The sequence below is a fragment of the Oncorhynchus masou genome, chromosome 17 (genome assembly GCF_036934945.1).
Source record: "Oncorhynchus masou masou isolate Uvic2021 chromosome 17, UVic_Omas_1.1, whole genome shotgun sequence".
NCBI lineage: Eukaryota > Metazoa > Chordata > Actinopteri > Salmoniformes > Salmonidae > Oncorhynchus > Oncorhynchus masou.
The window spans coordinates 2196715-2218916 of NC_088228.1; the positions used below are offsets into that span (position 1 = coordinate 2196715).

Below are 22202 nucleotides of genomic sequence, written 5' to 3' on the forward strand. Positions count from 1 at the left end.
TGGGCTGTAGTGTCTCTACCTTGGGTAACCTAGCCTGTCTCTCTCTCTGGGCTGTAGTGTCTCTACCTTGGGTAACCTAGCCTGTCTCTCTCTCTGGGCTGTAGTGTCTCTACCTTGGGTAACCTAGCCTCTCTCTCTCTCTCTCTGCGCTGTAGTTTCTCTACCTTGGGTAACCTAGCCTCTCTCTCTCTCTGGGCTGTAGTTTCTCTACCTTGGGTAACCTAGCCTGTATCTGTCTCTGGGCTGTACTGTCTCTACCTTGGGTAACCGAGCCTGTATCTGTCTCTCTGGGCTGTAGTGTCTCTACCTTGGGTAACCTAGCCTCTCTCTCTCTCTGGGCTGTAGTGTCTCTACCTTGGGTAACCGAGCCTGTATCTGTCTCTGGGCTGTAGTGTCTCTACCTTGGGTAACCTAGCCTCTCTCTCTCTCTCTGGGCTGTAGTGTCTCTACCTTGGGTAACCTAGCCTCTCTCTCTCTCTGGGCTGTAGTGTCTCTACCTTGGGTAACCTAGCCTCTCTCTCTCTCTGGGCTGTAGTGTCTCTACCTTGGGTAACCTAGCCTCTCTCTCTCTCTGGGCTGTAGTGTCTCTACCTTGGGTAACCTAGCCTCCCTCTCTCTCTCTGGTCTGTAGTTTCTCTACCTTGGGTAACCGAGCCTGTATCTGTCTCTGGGCTGTAGTGTCTCTACCTTGGGTAACCTAGCCTGTCTCTCTCTCTGGGCTGTAGTGTCTCTACCTTGGGTAACCTAGCCTCTCTCTCTCTCTGGTCTGTAGTTTCTCTACCTTGGGTAACCTAGCCTCTCTCTCTCTCTCTGGGCTGTAGTGTCTCTACCTTGGGTAACCTAGCCTGTATCTGTCTCTGGGCTGTAGTGTCTCTACCTTGGGTAACCTAGCCTGTCTCTCTCTCTGGGCTGTAGTGTCTCTACCTTGGGTAACCTAGCATCTCTCTCTCTCTCTGGGCTGTAGTGTCTCTACCTTGGGTAACCTAGCCTGTATCTGTCTCTGGGCTGTAGTGTCTCTACCTTGGGTAACCTAGCCTCTCTCTCTCTCTGGGCTGTAGTTTCTCTACCTTGGGTAACCTAGCCTCTCTCTCTCTCTGGGCTGTAGTGTCTCTACCTTGGGTAACCTAGCCTCTCTCTCTCTCTCTCTCTGGTGTCATTACACACAGAAGAGCAATAGGACTCCCGAGGGGATAAATAGGTCAATGGTGGTGAACCAATCTGAAACTATTAAAGAGGATCATGCAGATTTAATCCTCCTTCCTGTTGTGAAGACCTCTAGCATCACAGCAATAAATATCAACGTCATAGTAAATGCATATTGTATTACAGGATATCTGTCTGTTGATGAAAATATGCCGCGGAAAGTTATTATCCATAGCTTTATGCATTGCAGGAAGAATCTGTCTTTTTAAGCTAAAAACAACAACAAAAATTGACATTATTGTGTCTTGGACCTCTGTGTGTTTCCAGCTGTGTTTCCAGCTGTGTCCCCAGCTGTGTGTCCCCAGCTGTGTGTCCCCAGCTGTGTGTCCCCAGCTGTGTGTCTCCAGCTGTGTTTCCAGCTGTGTCCCCAGCTGTGTGTCCCCAGCTGTGTGTCCCCAGCTGTGTGTTTCCAGCTGTTTCCAGCTGTGTTTCCAGCTGTGTCCCCAGCTGTGTGTCCCCAGCTGTGTGTCCCCAGCTGTGTGTCCCCAGCTGTGTGTCCCCAGCTGTGTGTCCCCAGCTGTGTGTCCCCAGCTGTGTGTCCCCAGCTGTGTTTCCAGCTGTGTTTCCAGCTGTGTGTCCCCAGCTGTTTCCAGCTGTGTCCCCAGCTGTGTTTCCAGCTGTGTGTCCCCAGCTGTGTGTCTCCAGCTGTGTGTTTCCAGCTGTGTGTCTCCAGCTGTATGTTTCGAAATAGGGAATAGGGTGCTATTTGGGACTAAATAGGGAATAGGGTGCTATTTGGGACTAAATAGGGAATAGGGTGCTATTTGACACTAGAGCAGGAGATATGTGTGTAGGAAGAAAGATATGAACACAGAGAGAGAGAAATATGTGCAGGGGAGATAGATACAATATTTACAGGACGAGAGAGAGAGAGAAATATGTGCAGGGGAGATAGATACAATATTTACAGGACGAGAGAGAGAGAAATATGTGCAGGGGAGATAGATACAATATTTACGGGAGTAGAGAGAGAGAGGTTAGATTCTGAAGTCCCGGGAGGACATTGGGTGGACATGTGAGTTGACCCGGAAACACTTGTGGCCCTAAAGCTCCTCCACTTAGACTGCTACAAGGCTTGTGGCCCTAAAGCTCCTCCACTTAGACTGCTACAAGGCTTGTGGCCCTAAAGCTCCTCCACTTAGACTGCTACAAGGCTTGTGGCCCTAAAGCCTCCTCAATTTAGACTGCCAGAACGCTTGTGCACCTCACCTGTCTCTCCTCTCCACACCTGAGGTCTGTCAGATAGTACAGAGAGACTAATCCCACACATTCAGCAGAAGCATTAGAGAGACTAATCCCAAACATTCAGCAGAAGCATTAGAGAGATTAATCCCACACATTCAGCAGAAGCATTAGAGAGACTAATCCCACACATTCAGCAGAAGCATTAGAGAGACTAATCCCAAACATTCAGCAGAAGCATTAGAGAGACTAATCCCAAACATTCAGCAGAAGCATTAGAGAGACTAATCCCACACATTCAGCAGAAGCATTAGAGAGACTAATCCCAAACATTCAGCAGAAGCATTAGAGAGACTAATCCCAAACATTCAGCAGAAGCATTAGACAGACTAATCCCACACATTCAGCAGAAGCATTAGAGAGACTAATCCCAAACATTCAGCAGAAGCATTAGAGAGACTAATCCCACACATTCAGCAGAAGCATTAGAGCGACTAATCCCAAACATTCAGCAGCAGAAGCATTAGAGCGACTAATCCCAAACATTCAGCAGAAGCATTAGAGAGACTAATCCCACACATTCAGCAGAAGCATTAGAGAGACTAATCCCAAACATTCAGCAGAAGCATTAGAGAGACTAATCACAAACATTCAGCAGAAGCATTAGAGAGACTAATCCCAAACATTCAGCAGAAGCATTAGAGAGACTAATCCCAAACATTCAGCAGAAGCATTAGAGAGACTAATCCCAAACATTCAGCAGAAGCATTAGAGAGACTAATCCCAAACATTCAGCAGAAGCATTAGAGAGACTAATCCCAAACATTCAGCAGAAGCATTAGAGAGACTAATCCCACACATTCAGCAGAAGCATTAGAGAGACTAATCCCAAACATTCAGCAGAAGCATTAGAGAGACTAATCACAAACATTCAGCAGAAGCATTAGAGAGACTAATCCGACACATTCAGCAGAAGCATTAGAGAGACTAATCCCAAACATTCAGCAGAAGCATTAGAGAGACTAATCCCACACATTCAGCAGAAGCATTAGAGAGACTAATCCCACACATTCAGCAGAAGCATTAGAGAGACTAATCCCAAACATTCAGCAGAAGCATTAGAGAGACTAATCCCAAACATTCAGCAGAAGCATTAGAGAGACTAATCCCAAACATTCAGCAGAAGCATTAGAGAGACTAATCCCACACATTCAGCAGAAGCATTAGAGAGACTAATCCCAAACATTCAGCAGAAGCATTAGAGAGACTAATCCCACACATTCAGCAGAAGCATTAGAGAGACTAATCCCACACATTCAGCAGAAGCATTAGAGAGACTAATCCCAAACATTCAGCAGAAGCATTAGAGAGACTCATCCCACACATTCAGCAGAAGCATTAGAGAGACTAATCCCAAACATTCAGCAGAAGCATTAGAGAGACTAATCCCACACATTCAGTGGTAAACAGAACCGCTATTTGTGGACCTTTTTCTATTTTCCACCTATTGTGGAAAAATGCACTGAACACATACCTCTGGTCACACACACACACACACACACACACACACACACACACACACACACACACACGGATTACTTCCACATGCCTATACCCCTTCCGGACCCCCTGCCTACCTCTCAACCAACTGCCTCACTGCCTCTTGTCTGTCTCCCTGTCTCTCCTGTCTGTCTCCCTGTCTGTCTCCCTGTCTCTCCTGTCTGTCTCCCTGTCTCTCCTGTCTGTCTCCCTGTCTCTCCTGTCTGTCTCCCTGTCTCTCCTGTCTGTCTCTCTGTCAGTCTCCCTGTCTCTCCTGTCTGTCTCCCTGTCTCTCCTGTCAGTCTCTCTGTCTCTCCTGTCTGTCTCCCTGTCTCTCCTGTCAGTCTCTCTGTCTCTCCTGTCTGTCTCCCTGTCTCTCCTGTCTGTCTCTCCTGTCTGTCTCCCTGTCTCTCCTGTCTGTCTCCCTGTCTCTCCTGTCTGTCTCTCTGTCAGTCTCCCTGTCTCTCCTGTCTGTCTCCCTGTCTCTCCTGTCTGTCTCTCTGTCTCTCCTGTCTGTCTCCCTGTCTCTCCTGTCAGTCTCTCTGTCTCTCCTGTCTGTCTCCCTGTCTCTCCTGTCTGTCTCTCCTGTCTGCCTCCCTATCTCCCTTGCCCCTCTCCCTGCCTGTTCGAGAGACAGCGACAGAGACAGAGACAGTGACAGCGAGCGACAGACAGACGGCAACAGAGAGACAGACAGCGACAGAGAGAAACTGGGAAGAATAGAGATGAAGAAGAAGAGCGAGAGAGAGGGAGGGAGAGAAAGAATTAGATATAAAGATAGCAACAGAGAATGAGGGAGGTGAGATTCAACTATCTGCCACCATAAGGTTAGTTCTGACAGTTCTGATACCCACGCATGTTCTGTTCCGTACTGGCCCTGTGATGTTCTGTTCTGTACTGGCCCTGTGATGTTCTGTTCTGTACTGGCTCTGTGATGTTCTGTACTGGCCCTGTGATGTTCTGTTCTGTACTGGCCCTGTGATGTTCTGTTCTGGCCCTGTGATGTTCTGTTCTGTACTGGCCCTGTGATGTTCTGTTCTGTACTGGCCCTGTTCTGTTCTGTACTGGCCCTGTGATGTTCTGTACTGGCCCTGTGATGTTCTGTTCTGTACTGGCCCTGTGATGTTCTGTTCTGTACTGGCCCTGTGATGTTCTGTTCTGTACTGGCTCTGTGATGTTCTGTACTGGCCCTGTGATGTTCTGTTCTGTACTGGCCCTGTGATGTTCTGTTCTGGCCCTGTGATGTTCTGTTCTGTACTGGCCCTGTGATGTTCTGTTCTGTACTGGCCCTGTGATGTTCTGTTCTGTACTGGCCCTGTGATGTTCTGTACTGGCCCTGTGATGTTCTGTACTGGCCCTGTGATGTTCTGTTCTGTACTGGCCCTGTGATGTTCTGTTCTGTACTGGCCCTGTGATGTTCTGTTCTGTTCTGGCCCTGTGATGTTCTGTTCTGTACTGGCCCTGTGATGTTCTGTACTGGCCCTGTGATGTTCTGTTCTGTACTGGCCCTGTGATGTTCTGTTCTGTACTGGCCCTGTGATGTTCTGTTCTGTACTGGCCCTGTGATGTTCTGTTCTGTACTGGCCCTGTGATGTTCTGTTCTGGCCCTGTGATGTTCTGTTCTGTACTGGCCCTGTGATGTTCTGTTCTGTACTGGCCCTGTGATGTTCTGTTCTGGCCCTGTGATGTTCTGTTCTGTACTGGCCCTGTGATGTTCTGTTCTGTACTGGCCCTGTGATGTTCTGTACTGGCCCTGTGATGTTCTGTTCTGTACTGGCCCTGTGATGTTCTGTACTGGCCCTGTGATGTTCTGTTCTGTACTGGCCCTGTGATGTTCTGTTCCGTACTGGCCCTGTGATGTTCTGTTCTGTACTGGCCCTGTGATGTTCTGTTCTGTACTGGCCCTGTGATGTTCTGTACTGGCCCTGTGATGTTCTGTTCCGTACTGGCCCTGTGATGTTCTGTTCTGTACTGGCCCTGTGATGTTCTGTTCTGTACTGGCCCTGTGATGTTCTGTTCTGTACTGGCCCTGTGATGTTCCGTACTGGCCCTGTGATGTTCTGTTCTGTACTGGCCCTGTGATGTTCTGTTCTGTACTGGCCCTGTGATGTTCTGTTCTGTTCTGGCCCTGTGATGTTCTGTGATGTTCTGTTCTGTACTGGCCCTGTGATGTTCTGTTCTGTACTGGCTCTGTGATGTTCTGTTCTGTACTGGCCCTGTGATGTTCTGTTCTGTACTGGCCCTGTGATGTTCTGTTCTGTTCTGGCCCTGTGATGTTCTGTTCTGTACTGGCCCTGTGATGTTCTGTTCTGTACTGGCCCTGTGATGTTCTGTTCTGTACTGGCCCTGTGATGTTCTGTTCTGTACTGGCCCTGTGATGTTCTGTTCTGGCCCTGTGATGTTCCATACTGGCCCTGTGATGTTCTGTACTGGCCCTGTGATGTTCTGTTCTGTACTGGCCCTGTGATGTTCTGTACTGGCCCTGTGATGTTCTGTTCTGTACTGGCCCTGTGATGTTCCGTACTGGCCCTGTGATGTTCTGTTCTGGCCCTGTGATGTTCTGTTCTGTACTGGCCCTGTGATGTTCTGTACTGGCCCTGTGATGTTCTGTTCTGTACTGGCCCTGTGATGTTCTGTTCTGTACTGGCCCTGTGATGTTCTGTTCTGTTCTGGCCCTGTGATGTTCTGTACTGGCCCTGTGATGTTCTGTTCTGGCCCTGTGATGTTCTGTACTGGCCCTGTGATGTTCTGTTCTGGCCCTGTGATGTTCTGTACTGGCCCTGTGATGTTCTGTTCTGTTCTGGCCCTGTGATGTTCTGTTCTGTACTGGCCCTGTGATGTTCTGTTCTGGCCCTGTGATGTTCTGTACTGGCCCTGTGATGTTCTGTTCTGTACTGGCCCTGTGATGTTCTGTACTGTTCTGGCCCTGTGATGTTCTGTTCTGTACTGGCCCTGTGATGTGATGTTCTGGCCCTGTGATGTTCTGTTCTGTACTGGCCCTGTGATGTTCTGTTCTGGCCCTGTGATGTTCTGTTCTGTACTGGCCCTGTGATGTTCTGGCCCTGTGATGTTCTGTTCTGTACTGGCCCTGTGATGTTCTGTTCTGGCCCTGTGATGTTCTGTACTGGCCCTGTGATGTTCTGTTCTGTACTGGCCCTGTGATGTTCTGTTCTGTACTGGCCCTGTGATGTTCTGTTCTGTACTGGCCCTGTGATGTTCCGTACTGGCCCTGTGATGTTCTGTACTGGCCCTGTGATGTTCTGTTCTGTACTGGCCCTGTGATGTTCTGTTCTGTTCTGGCCCTGTGATGTTCTGTACTGGCCCTGTGATGTTCTGTTCTGGCCCTGTGATGTTCTGTACTGGCCCTGTGATGTTCTGTTCTGGCCCTGTGATGTTCTGTACTGGCCCTGTGATGTTCTGTTCTGTTCTGGCCCTGTGATGTTCTGTTCTGTACTGGCCCTGTGATGTTCTGTTCTGGCCCTGTGATGTTCTGTACTGGCCCTGTGATGTTCTGTACTGGCCCTGTGATGTTCTGTTCTGTACTGGCCCTGTGATGTTCTGTACTGTTCTGGCCCTGTGATGTTCTGTTCTGTACTGGCCCTGTGATGTGATGTTCTGGCCCTGTGATGTTCTGTTCTGTACTGGCCCTGTGATGTTCTGTTCTGGCCCTGTGATGTTCTGTTCTGTACTGGCCCTGTGATGTTCTGGCCCTGTGATGTTCTGTTCTGTACTGGCCCTGTGATGTTCTGTTCTGGCCCTGTGATGTTCTGTACTGGCCCTGTGATGTTCTGTTCTGTACTGGCCCTGTGATGTTCTGTTCTGTACTGGCCCTGTGATGTTCTGTTCTGTACTGGCCCTGTGATGTTCCGTACTGGCCCTGTGATGTTCTGTACTGGCCCTGTGATGTTCTGTTCTGTACTGGCCCTGTGATGTTCTGTTCTGTACTGGCCCTGTGATGTTCTGTTCTGTACTGGCCCTGTGATGTTCTGTTCTGTACTGGCCCTGTGATCTTCTGTTCTGTTCTGGCCCTGTGATGTTCTGTTCTGTACTGGCCCTGTGATGTTCTGTTCTGTACTGGCCCTGTGATGTTCTGTTCTGTTCTGGCCCTGTGATGTTCTGTACTGGCCCTGTGATGTTCTGTACTGGCCCTGTGATGTTCTGTTCTGTACTGGCCCTGTGATGTTCTGTTCTGTACTGGCCCTGTGATGTTCTGTTCTGTACTGGCCCTGTGATGTTCTGTACTGGCCCTGTGATGTGATGTTCTGTACTGGCCCTGTGATGTTCTGTTCTGGCCCTGTGATGTTCTGTTCTGTTCTGGCCCTGTGATGTTCTGTTCTGTACTGGCCCTGTGATGTTCTGTTCTGTACTGGCCCTGTTCTGTTCTGGCCCTATGATGTTCTGTTCTGTACTGGCCCTGTGATGTTCTGTTCTGGCCCTGTGATGTTCTGTTCTGTACTGGCCCTGTGATGTTCTGTTCTGGCCCTGTGATGTTCTGTTCTGTACTGGCCCTGTGATGTTCTGTTCTGTACTGGCCCTGTGATGTTCTGTTCTGTACTGGCCCTGTTCTGTTCTGGCCCTATGATGTTCTGTTCTGTACTGGCCCTGTGATGTTCTGTTCTGTACTGGCCCTGTGATGTTCTGTTCTGTACTGGCCCTGTGATGTTCTGTTCTGTACTGGCCCTGTGATGTTCTGTTCTGTACTGGCCCTGTGATGTTCTGTTCTGTTCTGGCCCTATGATGTTCTGTTTGTATTGGTTTTACTATCTTTATGGAAACAAGGACATTTCGACCAGTCCCCATAAGGAAAAAATGCTATTTTAGGCAATAACGGTAAGGGTTAGAATTAGGATTAGGTTAAGGGTTAGAATTAGGATTAGGTTAAGGGATAGAATTAGGATTAGGTTAAGGGTTAGAATTAGGATTAGGTTAAGGGTTAGAATTAGGATTAGTTTAAGGGTTAGAATTAGGTTAAGGGTTAGAATTAGGATTAGGTTAAGGGTTAGAATTAGGTTAAGGGTTAGAATTAGGATTAGGTTAAGGGTTAGAATTAGGATTAGTTTAAGGGTTAGAATTAGGATTGGGTTAAGGGTTAGAATTAGGTTAAGGGTTAGAATTAGGATTAGGTTAAGGGTTAGAATTAGGATTAGTTTAAGGGTTAGAATTAGGATGAGGTTAAGGGTTAGAATTAGGTTAAGGGTTAGAATTAGTAATTAGGTTAAGGGTTAGGGTAAATAGGATTTTTAATGGGAATATTTGTTTGGTCCGCACATGGACAGTAAAACAAACACGTGTGTCTGTGTGGGGCCAGCTCCAGCCTTTTTCGGAGTCCCAACCTCGCGGCAAAACATTTTGTGCCCCCCCCTTTTGCCGGTGGAGAGAAATGTGTTTTTAAAGTTAATTTCCTGAGAAATGTGATTACTAACAGAAGCTCCTGGGTAGAAGTTCAGATCAGTCTGTTAGGAGCCCCAGTCTATGGACATTATTTATTTCATGTATTTTTATTTAACAAGGCAAGCCAGAGAAGTAACACATTCTCATCTACAACGACGGCCTACACCGGCCAACCCCGGACGACGCTGGGCCAATTGTGCGCCGCCCTATGTGAATCCCAATCACGGCTGGTTGTGATGCAGCCTGGATTCGAATCCAGGGTGGCTGTAGTGACGCCTCTAGCACCGAGATGTAGTGCCTTAGACCTCTGAACCAGGGTCTGTAGGGACGCCTCTAGCACTGAGATGCAGTGCCTTAGACCGCTGAACCAGGGTCTGTAGGGACGCCTCTAGCACCGAGATGTAGTGCCTTAGACCGCTGAACCAGGGTCTGTAGGGACGCCTCTAGCACCGAGATGTAGTGCCTTAGACCGCTGCGCCACTCGGGAGCCTGTAAGGGGGAGAGCTCCAAGAGGGAGAGCTCCAAGAGGGAGAGCTCCAAGAGGGAGAGCTCCAAGAGGGAGAGCTCCAAGAGGGAGAGCTCCAAGAGGGAGAGCTCCAAGAGGGAGAGCTTCAAGCCTAGTCCTGGACAAAAAAAATCTCTATTGAGAGAAGCACACACACACACACACACACACACACACACTCTCTTTAGTTGTCTTAAAGGGGAGGATGACACTATTAGGTGGTGGTAAGGAGGTGAGAGGGTCTTAAAGGGGATGATGACACTATTAGGTGGTGGTAAGGAGGTGAGAGGGTCTTAAAGGGGAGGATGAAACTATTAGGTGGTGGTAAGGAGGTGAGAGGGTCTTTAAGGGGAGGATGACACTATTAGAAGGAGGTGAGAGGGTCTTAAAGGGGAGGATGAAACTATTAGGTGGGGGTAAGGAGGTGAGAGGGTCTTAAAGGGGAGGATGACACTATTAGGTGGGGGTAAGGATGTGAGAGGGTCTTAAAGGGGAGGATGAAACTATTAGGTTTGGGTAAGGAGGTGAGAGTTTTATTGGGGAAGATGGAGGATTAAAGTTGTCATCAGATTTATGATTCATTAAAAGCTAACCGTAATCTGGATTCATTTTAATCCGTCCATTTTAAAAATAGAATCCTAACCCTTACCATTCCACTTTAAAAATAGAATCCTAACCCTTACCATTCCACTTTAAAAATAGAATCCTATCCCTTACCATTCTACGTTAAAAATAGAATCCTAACCCTTACCATTCCACTTTAAAAATAGAATCCTAACCCTTACCATTCTACTTTAAAAATAGAATCCTAACCCTTACCATTCTACTTTAAAAATAGAATCCTAACCCTTACCATTCTACTTTAAAAATAGAATCCTATCCCTTACCATTCTACTAATTATCGGAAGGCCTTCCTTCTTGTTTTTCATTTGTTGACTAACATTTTTACATTTCATATTTTATCGATATCGTCGGTGTGGAGATCACAAATAGAGGTGGTTAATGAAGTCTTGTCAACTCTTAGAGAACAGGAAGGAGGATGGAGGACTAAATATGTCATCAGACCAATGATTCATTACGGGCATAACAGTCATTCTTTCAGCTAATGATTGTTCCTCCACCATTAACTTCTTTATCCCCTCTGAGTGGTCCAGCAGGTTACCATGGAGTTACCAACTGGAGTTACCATGGTGACTCGTGACTCATGGTTAAAACGTATTGGAAAATTAATACCTGTTTGGAGATGCATCACAATTGCTAAGTATAAACACAACTGGAGACACTCTTGACATTTCTGGGGACAGTATTGAAAAGACAGCACTACTGGCAATAAAATAATCAAATAAAATCTCCGGGAATAACTGTTATATACACATAAAAACAGGTACAACACTGTGGTATACTTTTTAATACAAAATATCTATTATACTCGTCTTGGATCCTAAATCTCTCATTCCCAAACGTTGTGATTTTCCTTTGCCAACCTGTTCCTCTGTTGGCTTCATCCCAAACGGCACCGTATTTCCTATATACAGAGCATTCGGAAAGTATTCCGACCCCTTGACTTTTTCCACTTGTTTTGTTACATTGCAGCCTGTCGTCCACCTGTGGTAAATTTAATTGATTGGACATGATTTGGAAAGACACACACCTGTCTATATAAAGTCCCATAGTTGACAGTGCAGGTCAGAGCAAAAACCAAGCCATGAGGTTGGAATTGTCCGTAGTTCTCAGAGACAGGATTGTGTCGAGGCACAGACCTGGGGAAGGGTACCAAAACATTTCTGCAGCATTGAAGGTCCCCAAGAACACATTGGCCTCCATCATTCTTAAACGGAAGAAGTTTGTAACCACCAAGACTTTCCCTAGAGCTGGCCGCCCAGCCAAACTGAACCATTGGGGGATAAGGGCCTTGGTCAGGGAGGTGAGCAAGAACCCAATGGTCACTGTGACAGAGCTCCAGAGTTCCTCTGTGGAGATGGGAGAACCTTCCAGAAGGACAACCATCTCTGCAGCACTCCACCAATCAGGCCTTTATGGTAGAGTGGCCAGACGGAAGCCACTCCTCAGTAAAAGACACATGACAGCCCGCTTGGAGTTTGCCAAAAGGCACATAAAGACTCTCAGACCATGATGAAAAGATTATCTGGTCTGATGCAACCAAGATTGAACTCTTTGGCCTGAATGCCAAGTGTCACGTCTGGAGGAAACCTGACACCATCCCTACGGTGAAGCATGGTGGTGGCAGCATCATGCTGTGGAGGTGTTTTTCAGCAGCAAGGACTGGGAGACTAGTCAGGATTGAGGGAAAGATGAACGGAGCAAAGTACAGAGAGATCCTTGATGAAAACCTGCTTCAGAGCGCTCAACCTCAGATGGGGGCGAAGGTTCACCTTCAACAGGCTCAACGACCCGAAGCACACAGCCAAGACAGCACAGGAGTGGCTTCGGGACAAGTCTCTGAATGTCCTTGAGTGGCCCAGCTAGAGCCCGGACTTGAACCTGATCTAACATCTCTGGAGAGACCTGAAAATAGCTGTTCAGCGACGCTCCCCATCCAACCTGACAGAGCTTGACAGGATGGGAGAACCTCCTCAAATCCAGGTGTACCTAGCTTGTAGCGTCATACCCAAGAAGACTTGAGGCAGTAATCGCTGCCAAAGGTGCTTCAACAAAGTACTGAGTAAAGGGAATGAATACTTATGTAAATGTAATATTTCAGTTTTTTATTTTTAATAATTGTGCAAACATTTCTAAACCTGTTTTTTGCTTTGTCATTATGGGGTATTGTGATGTCATTGTGGGGTATTGTGATGTCATTGTGGGGTATTGTGATGTCATTATGGGGTATTGTGATGTCATTATGGGGTATTGTGATGTCATTATGGGATATAGTGTGTAGATTGATGAGGGGGGAAAACAATTGAATCCATTTTAGAATAAAAGTCTTGAATGTAACAAAATGTGTAAAAAAGTCTTGTCTGAATAGTTTCCGAATATTCTCTATGGGCCCTTGTCAGAAGTAGTATGTAGGTAATAGGGTGCCATTTTGGAAAGTAGAATGAGTCAGCTGTTTTCTTTCTGACTGATGAGTCCAATAACATATTTACACCTAACAGGGTTTTCCTCAGTATTAAGGCTCGTTCAATTCTTTTTGTTGTTGTTGAACCGTGTGTTTGTCTATCAGCTCTGTTGTATATCTCCATAAAAATGATGCTGGTTCATGTTTTCCACTGGCTGAGAAAAGTTGCCTGCCTGTCTGTTTCATCCCGACTCCGACAGCTGTAGATCAATTTGAATATTGAAACAATGTTGCAAATGTCAGAGACATCTCCGCTGTTGAAAACTAAATGTTAGTCTGAAAGTAATGTGAGATAATGTCGAGATGTTTTTTATACTGAAGATCAAGTTTATAAATTGCCTGGCTGGGCTGATGAGACAGTGGATTGCACAGTCAGATGGAACAGAGTAAATAGGCATTTTAACGTCATTTTAACTGTTACTATAATTTAATTATGCCAATGTGCTTTCATCAATTGAAAGCCCTTAATCTATTTTATTTGAATTTGTAAGATTTCTTGTTTGCATAAAATAGACGCAGACCAGTCTTTCAATAATAGGTGACAGAATTTATTCTCGGAGCGCGCTGCCACTTAAACACGTACAGCAGTTTATATACAGATCATGACGTCATTTTACTGCTTTAAAACCTGTTAGAGATCGTGCTACTTTTTTCAAAATTCTGTTAAAAACCGCGCAACATTTCAACGTCCTGCTACTCATGCCAGGAATATAGTATATGCATATGATTAGTATGTGTGCATAGAAAACACTGTGACGTTTCTAGAACTGGTTCAATGGTGTCTGTGACTATAACAGAACGAGTTCCGTTGTCAAAATCGCAAGAACCTGGTCACAAAATCTACAAAGAAAAATCCATCCGCCAGTGTTTGTATTGTCTAAGGCTTGTCATAAATGATGGAACTGTGCTTGTAATTCCTACAGGTTCCACACGATGTCGCCAGTGTTGTGATTACCAGGGCCCTTTTTCCTTGGTGAGATTAGTCAATAGGACATCCGGTCATGCTTTCGCCGAAAAGCATTTTACAAATCTGACATGTTGGCTATATTCACAACGAGTGTGGCTTGAATTGAGTACCCTGCATATGAATTTTAATGAAAGTTTGAGTTTTAACGAGTACAATTAGTTGGCGCTCTGGAATTTCCGCTGATTTGGTTCCTGTACAGGAACAAACTCCTGAAGTTGTTTTAACAGAATCCCCTCCTCTCGACCGGGACAAAGTAAGGTGAAAAGTTAATTCTAACTTACTAACATACTCCCAGATAACTTTTGACCCCTCAACATTATCGATCACCACTGAACTGACAGTTATAATTAACAGCAAACCTAGGAATGCACTCACTGCCTTATCTAAAAACCTCAGAGCTAAGTTTCAGTTGGGGAGGTCAGGGGAGGGAGGGGTTAAACGGGAGACCCAGGCATGTTGAGTGAGGTCAGGGGAGGGAGGGGATGGTTAAACGGGAGACCCAGGCATGTTGAGTGAGGTCAGGGAAGGGAGGGGATGGTTAAACGGGAGACCCAGGCATGTTGAGTGAGGTCAGGGAAGGGAGGGGATGGTTAAACGGGAGACCCAGGCATGTTGAGTGAGGTCAGGGGAGGGGATGGTTAAACGGGAGACCCAGGCATGTTGAGTGAGGTCAGGGGAGGGAGGGGTTAAACGGGAGACCCAGGCATGTTGAGTGAGGTCAGGGGAGGGAGGGGATGGTTAAACGGGAGACCTAGGCATGTTGAGTGAGGTCAGGGGAGGGAGGGGATGGTTAAACGGGAGACCCAGGCATGTTGAGTGAGGTCAGGGGAGGGATGGTTAAACGGGAGACCCTAGGCATGTTGAGGGAGGTCAGGGGAGGGAGGGGTTAAACGGGAGACCCAGGCATGTTGAGTGAGGTCAGGGAGGGAGGGGATGGTTAAACGGGAGACCCAGGCATGTTGAGTGAGGTCAGGGAGGGAGGGGATGGTTAAACGGGAGACCCAGGCATGTTGAGTGAGGTCAGGGGAGGGAGGGGTTAAACGGGAGACCCAGGCATGTTGAGTGAGGTCAAGGGAGGGAGGGGATGGTTAAACGGGAGACCCAGGCATGTTGAGTGAGGTCAGGGGAGGGAGGGGTTAAACGGGAGACCCAGGCATGTTGAGTGAGGTCAAGGGAGGGAGGGGATGGTTAAACGGGAGACCCAGGCATGTTGAGTGAGGTCAGGGGAGGGATGGTTAAACGGGAGACCCAGGCATGTTGAGTGAGGTCAGGGGAGGGAGGGGTTAAACGGGAGACCCAGGCATGTTGAGTGAGGTCAGGGGAGGGATGGTTAAACGGGAGACCCAGGCATGTTGAGTGAGGTCAGGGGAGGGAGGGGATGGTTAAACGGGAGACCCAGGCATGTTGAGTGAGGTCAGGGGAGGGGATGGTTAAACGGGAGACCCAGGCATGTTGAGTGAGGTCAGGGGAGGGAGGGGATGGTTAAACGGGAGACCCAGGCATGTTGAGTGAGGTCAGGGGAGGGAGGGGATGGTTAAACGGGAGACCCAGGCATGTTGAGTGAGGTCAGGGGAGGGAGGGGATGGTTAAACGGGAGACCCAGGCATGTTGAGTGAGGTCAGGGGAGGGAGGGGTTAAACGGGAGACCCAGGCATGTTGAGTGAGGTCAGGGGAGGGAGGGGATGGTTAAACGGGAGACCTAGGCATGTTGAGTGAGGTCAGGGGAGGGAGGGGTTAAACGGGAGACCCAGGCATGTTGAGTGAGGTCAGGGGAGGGAGGGGATGGTTAAACGGGAGACCCAGGCATGTTGAGTGAGGTCAGGGGAGGGGATGGTTAAACGGGAGACCCAGGCATGTTGAGTGAGGTCAGGGGAGGGAGGGGATGGTTAAACGGGAGACCCAGGCATGTTGTCATCACGGTTTCTCGCCATTCACTCCATCTGTGGCTTCGTAGTAGGAGTCAGTCAGAGGAAGTTAGAGTTCCCGTACTAGACACTGGACTAGCTAGCTAGCTACTCTTCAGTTCTACCAAAATGCAGCACTCACTTTATGTGATGCTACAGCTGTCACGAGGCACCAGAAAGCACCACCACACTTCAATAGTAAATCATGAGTAGCCTATAACTTAGTCCTCCACACAGTCATGGTCATCTGTCATCTCTGTACACCTGTGTATTTCAGCATCTCTCCATCGTCAACCTCCAGACAGTTGGCATAATAAAATAATAATATAATAATATATCCCATTTAGCAGACGCTTTTGTCCAAAGCGACTTACAAGTCGGCTGGGGACACTACTTTTACATATGGGTGGCCCCAGCGGGAATCGAACCCACGACGCTTGGCGTTGCAAGCGCCATGCTCTACCGACTGAGCCACACAGGACCCTAAATCTAAACAGTTAAACCCTGCTGTAGTCATTAGATGTGATGGTTAACCCTGCTGTAGTCATTAGATGTGATGGTTAAACCCTGCTGTTGTCATTAGATGTGATGGTTAAACCCTGCTGTAGTCATTAGATGTGATGGTTTAACCCTGCTGTAGTCACTAGATGTGATGGTTAAACCCTGCTGTAGTCATTAGATGTGATGGTTAACCCTGCTGTAGTTAATCCCTGCTGTAGTCACTAGATGTGATGGTTAACCCTGCTGTAGTCACTAGATGTGATGGTTAAACCTTGCTGTAGTCATTAGATGTGATGGTTAAACCTTGCTGTAGTCATTAGATGTGATGTTTAAACCCTGCTGTAGTCATTAGATGTGATGGTTAAACCCTGCTGTAGTCATTAGATGTGATGGTTAAACCCTGCTGTAGTCATTAGATGTGATGGTTTAACCCTGCTGTAGTCACTAGATGTGATGGTTAAACCCTGCTGTAGTCATTAGATGTGATGGTTAACCCTGCTGTAGTTAAACCCTGCTGTAGTCACTAGATGTGATGGTTAACCCTGCTGTAGTCACTAGATGTGATGGTTAAACCTTGCTGTAGTCATTAGATGTGATGGTTAAACCTTGCTGTAGTCATTAGATGTGATGTTTAAACCCTGCTGTAGTCATTAGATGTGATGGTTAACCCTGCTGTAGTTAATCCCTGCTGTAGTCACTAGATGTGATGGTTAACCCTGCTGTAGTCACTAGATGTGATGGTTAAACCTTGCTGTAGTCATTAGATGTGATGGTTAAACCTTGCTGTAGTCATTAGATGTGATGTTTAAACCCTGCTGTAGTCATTAGATGTGATGGTTAAACCCTGCTGTAGTCATTAGATGTGATGGTTAAACCCTGCTGTAGTCATTAGATGTGATGGTTTAACCCTGCTGTAGTCACTAGATGTGATGGTTAAACCCTGCTGTAGTCATTAGATGTGATGGTTAACCCTGCTGTAGTTAAACCCTGCTGTAGTCACTAGATGTGATGGTTAACCCTGCTGTAGTCACTAGATGTGATGGTTAAACCTTGCTGTAGTCATTAGATGTGATGGTTAAACCTTGCTGTAGTCATTAGATGTGATGTTTAAACCCTGCTGTAGTCATTAGATGTGATGGTTAAACCCTGCTGTAGTCATTAGATGTGATGGTTAAACCCTGCTGTAGTCATTAGATGTGATGGTTTAACCCTGCTGTAGTCACTAGATGTGATGGTTAAACCCTGCTGTAGTCATTAGATGTGATGGTTAACCCTGCTCTAGTTAAACCCTGCTGTAGTCACTAGATGTGATGGTTAAACCTTGCTGTAGTCATTAGATGTGATGGTTAACCCTGCTGTAGTTTAACCCTGCTGTAGACATTAGATGTGATGGTTAACCCCTGCTGTAGTCATTAGATGTGATGGTTAAACCCTGCTGTAGTCATTAGATGTGATGGTTAAACCCTGCTGTAGTCATTAGATGTGATGGTTAAACCCTGCTGTAGTTTAACCCTGCTTTAGACATTAGATGTGATGGTTAACCCCTGCTGTAGTCATTAGATGTGATGGTTAAACCCTGCTGTAGTCATTAGATGTGATGGTTAAACCCTGCTGTAGTCATTAGATGTGATGGTTAAACCCTGCTGTAGTTAAACCCTGCTGTAGTCATTAGATGTGATGGTTAATCCTGCTGTAGTCATGAGATGTGATAGTTTAACCCTGCTGTAGTCATTAGATGTGATGGTTAAACCCTGCTTTAGACATTAGATGTGATGGTTAACCCCTGCTGTAGTCATTAGATGTGATGGTTAAACCCTGCTGTAGTCATTAGATGTGATGGTTAAACCCTGCTGTAGTCATTAGATGTGATGGTTAAACCCTGCTGTAGTTAAACCCTGCTGTAGTCATTAGATGTGATGGTTAATCCTGCTGTAGTCATTAGATGTGATGGTTAAACCCTGCTGTAGTCATTAGATGTGATGGTTAAAACCTGCTGTAGACATTAGATGTGATGGTTAACCCCTGCTGTAGTCATTAGATGTGATGGTTAACCCTGCTGTAGTCATTAGATGTGATGGTTAAACCCTGCTGTAGTCATTAGATGTGATGGTTAAACCCTGCTGTAGTCATTAGATGTGATGGTTAAACCCTGCTGTAGTTAAACCCTGCTGTAGTCATTAGATGTGATGGTTAACCCTGCTGTAGTCATTAGATGTGATGGTTAACCCCTGCTGTAGTCATTAGATGTGATGGTTAACCCCTGCTGTAGTCATTAGATGTGATGGTTAACCCTGCTGTAGTCATTAGATGTGATGGTTAACCCCTGCTGTAGTCATTAGATGTGATGGTTAACCCTGCTGTAGTCATTAGATGTGATGGTTAACCCCTGCTGTAGTCATTAGATGTGATGGTTAACCCTGCTGTAGTCATTAGATGTTATGGTTAAACCCTGCTGTAGTCATTAGATGTGATGGTTAAACCCTGCTGTAGTTTAACCCTGCTTTAGACATTAGATGTGATGGTTAACCCCTGCTGTAGTCATTAGATGTGATGGTTAAACCCTGCTGTAGTCATTAGATGTGATGGTTAAACCCTGCTGTAGTCATTAGATGTGATGGTTAAACCCTGCTGTAGTTAAACCCTGCTGTAGTCATTAGATGTGATGGTTAAACCCTGCTGTAGTTTAACCCTGCTTTAGACATTAGATGTGATGGTTAACCCCTGCTGTAGTCATTAGATGTGATGGTTAAACCCTGCTGTAGTCATTAGATGTGATGGTTAAACCCTGCTGTAGTTAAACCCTGCTGTAGTTAAACCCTGCTGTAGTCATTAGATGTGATGGTTAATCCTGCTGTAGTCATGAGATGTGATAGTTTAACCCTGCTGTAGTCATTAGATGTGATGGTTAAAACCTGCTGTAGACATTAGATGTGATGGTTAACCCCTGCTGTAGTCATTAGATGTGATGGTTAACCCTGCTGTAGTCATTAGATGTGATGGTTAAACCCTGCTGTAGTCATTAGATGTGATGGTTAACCCTGCTGTAGACATTAGATGTGATGGTTATCTAATGACTACAGCAGGGGTTAACGATCACATCTAATGACTACAGCAGGGTTTAACCATCACAACCCCTGTTGTAGTCATTAGATGTGATGGTTAAACCCTGCTGTAGTTAAACCATGCTGTAGTCATTAGATGTGATGGTTAACCCTGCTGTAGTGATTAGATGTGATGGTTAACCCCTGCTGTAGTCATTAGATGTGATGGTTAACCCCTGCTGTAGTCATTAGATGTGATGGTTAACCCCTGCTGTAGTCATTAGATGTGATGGTTAACCCCTGCTGTAGTCATTAGATGTGATGGTTAACCCTGCTGTAGTCATTAGATGTGATGGTTAACCCTGCTGTAGTCATTAGATGTGATGGTTAACCCCTGCTGTAGTCATTAGATGTTATGGTTAACCCCTGCTGTAGTCATTAGATGTGATGGTTAACCCTGCTGTAGTCATTAGATGTGATGGTTAACCCTGCTGTAGTCATTAGATGTGATGGTTAACCCCTGCTGTAGTCATTAGATGTGATGGTTAACCCTGCTGTAGTCATTAGATGTGATGGTTAACCCTGCTGTAGTCATTAGATGTGATGGTTAACCCCTGCTGTAGTCATTAGATGTGATGGTTAACCCTGCTGTAGTCATTAGATGTGATGGTTAACCCTGCTGTAGTCATTAGATGTGATGGTTAACCCTGCTGTAGTCATTAGATGTGATGGTTAACCCTGCTGTAGTCATTAGATGTGATGGTTAACCCCTGCTGTAGTCATTAGATGTGATGGTTAACCCCTGCTGTAGTCATTAGATGTGATGGTTAACCCTGCTGTAGTCATTAGATGTGATGGTTAACCCCTGCTGTAGTCATTAGATGTGATGGTTAACCCCTGCTGTAGTCATTAGATGTGATGGTTAACCCTGCTGTAGTCATTAGATGTGATGGTTAAACCCTGCTGTAGTCATTAGATGTGATGGTTAACCCTGCTGTAGTCATTAGATGTGATGGTTAACCCTGCTGTAGTCATTAGATGTGATGGTTGACCCCTGCTGTAGTCATTAGATGTGATGGTTAACCCTGCTGTCGTCATTAGATGTGATGGTTAAACCCTGCTGTAGTCATTAGATGTGATGGTTAACCCTGCTGTAGTCATTAGATGTGATGGTTAAACCCTGCTGTAATCATTAGATGTGATGGTTAACCCTGCTGTAGTCATTAGATGTGATGGTTAAACCCTGCTGTAATCATTAGATGTGATGGTTAACCCTGCTGTAGTCATTAGATGGGATGGTTAACCCCTGCTGTAGTCATTAGATGTGATGGTTAACCCCTGCTGTAGTCATTAGATGTGATGGTTAACCCTGCTGTAGTCATTAGATGTGATGGTTAACCCTGCTGTAGTCATTAGATGTGATGGTTAACCCCTGCTGTAGTCATTAGATGTGATGGTTAACCCCTGCTGTAGTCATTAGATGTGATGGTTAACCCTGCTGTAGTCATTAGATGTGATGGTTAACCCCTGCTGTAGTCATTAGATGTGATGGTTAACCCCTGCTGTATTCATTAGATGTGATGGTTAACCCTGCTGTAGTCATTAGATGTGATGGTTAATCCTGCTGTCCTTGTCTTCTCCAGCTGGATGCAGACCGAGACGAGGAGGAAGTGTTTTGTGACATCAGCATGACAGTGGACAACAAGCTGTTTCCCTCCAAACAACCTGTCGCTGGTAAGAACAACTCATTAACCCGTATTCTAACGTATACTATTTATCAATGACTCCATGGCCTTCCTCCGCTCAAACCTCTGTCTTTGGAGGATGCACTGCTCTTATGATGAGCCCTTATTTGACCAGGTAGAGGTAGATTGACGGACAACACATCTCTTCTGTGACCTGTGGAAGAGATGCAAGGGAAAGGAGAGGGATTGAATAATGAAAGATGTCCAGACTAGAGCAACATTGAAGGGATACTGCGAGATTTCGAGATCATTGAAGTTAGTGTAACAGAATAGACTTGACGTCCGTCCCTTCGCCCCGACCCGGGCGCGAACCAGGGACCCTCTGCCCACAGACAACAGTCCCCCACGAAGCATCGTTACCCATCGTTCCACAAAAGCCACGGCCCTTGCAGAGCACTACTTCAAGGTCTCAGAGCGAGTGACGTCACCGATTGAAACGCTATTAGTGCGCACCACCGTTAACTAGCTAGCCATTTCACATCGGTTACATTAGCATACTGTTATCATACTGTTATCGTACTGTTATCGTACTGTTAGCATACTGTTATCGTACTGTTAGCGTACTGTTATCGTACTGTTAGCGTACTGTTAGCGTACTGTTATCGTACTGTTAGCGTACTGTTATCGTACTGTTAGCGTACTGTTAGCGTACTGTTAGCGTACTGTTAGCGTACTGTTATCGTACTGTTAGCGTACTGTTAGCGTACTGTTAGCGTACTGTTAGCGTACTGTTAGCATACTGAAAGTCTCCAGGTACTGTAACCAGCTCTATTCTATAGCAAGGAAATATACATTCTAACTCCTCCACACTACTACCTACTTCCTCATTCTGTTGTCGCATCTATTTCTTGAACTGCGTTGTTGGTTAGAGCCTGTAACCAGGGACCCTCTGCCCACAGACAACAGTCCCCCACGAAGAATCGTTACCCAACATTTCACTGTGAGGTCTACTACACCTGTTGTATTCAGCATTTCACTGTGAGGTCTACTACACCTGTTGTATTCAGCATTTCACTGTGAGGTCTACTACACCTGTTGTATTCAGCATTTCACTGTGAGGTCTACTACACCTGTTGTATTCAGCATTTCACTGTGAGGTCTACTACACCTGTTGTATTCAGCATTTCACTGTGAGTTCTACT

The 22202-nt window shown here is 46.2% G+C and overlaps 1 protein-coding gene across 1 annotated transcript in view; it reads left to right on the top strand.

Annotated features, from left to right (window-relative positions):
- LOC135558078 (adenylate kinase isoenzyme 5-like) overlaps window positions 1-22202 on the top strand; it is a 129529-nt gene that overhangs the window by 63434 nt on the left and 43893 nt on the right. The window contains 1 exon segment of the mRNA XM_064991829.1: window positions 20959-21049. Coding sequence (XP_064847901.1) covers window positions 20959-21049 — 91 coding nt within the window.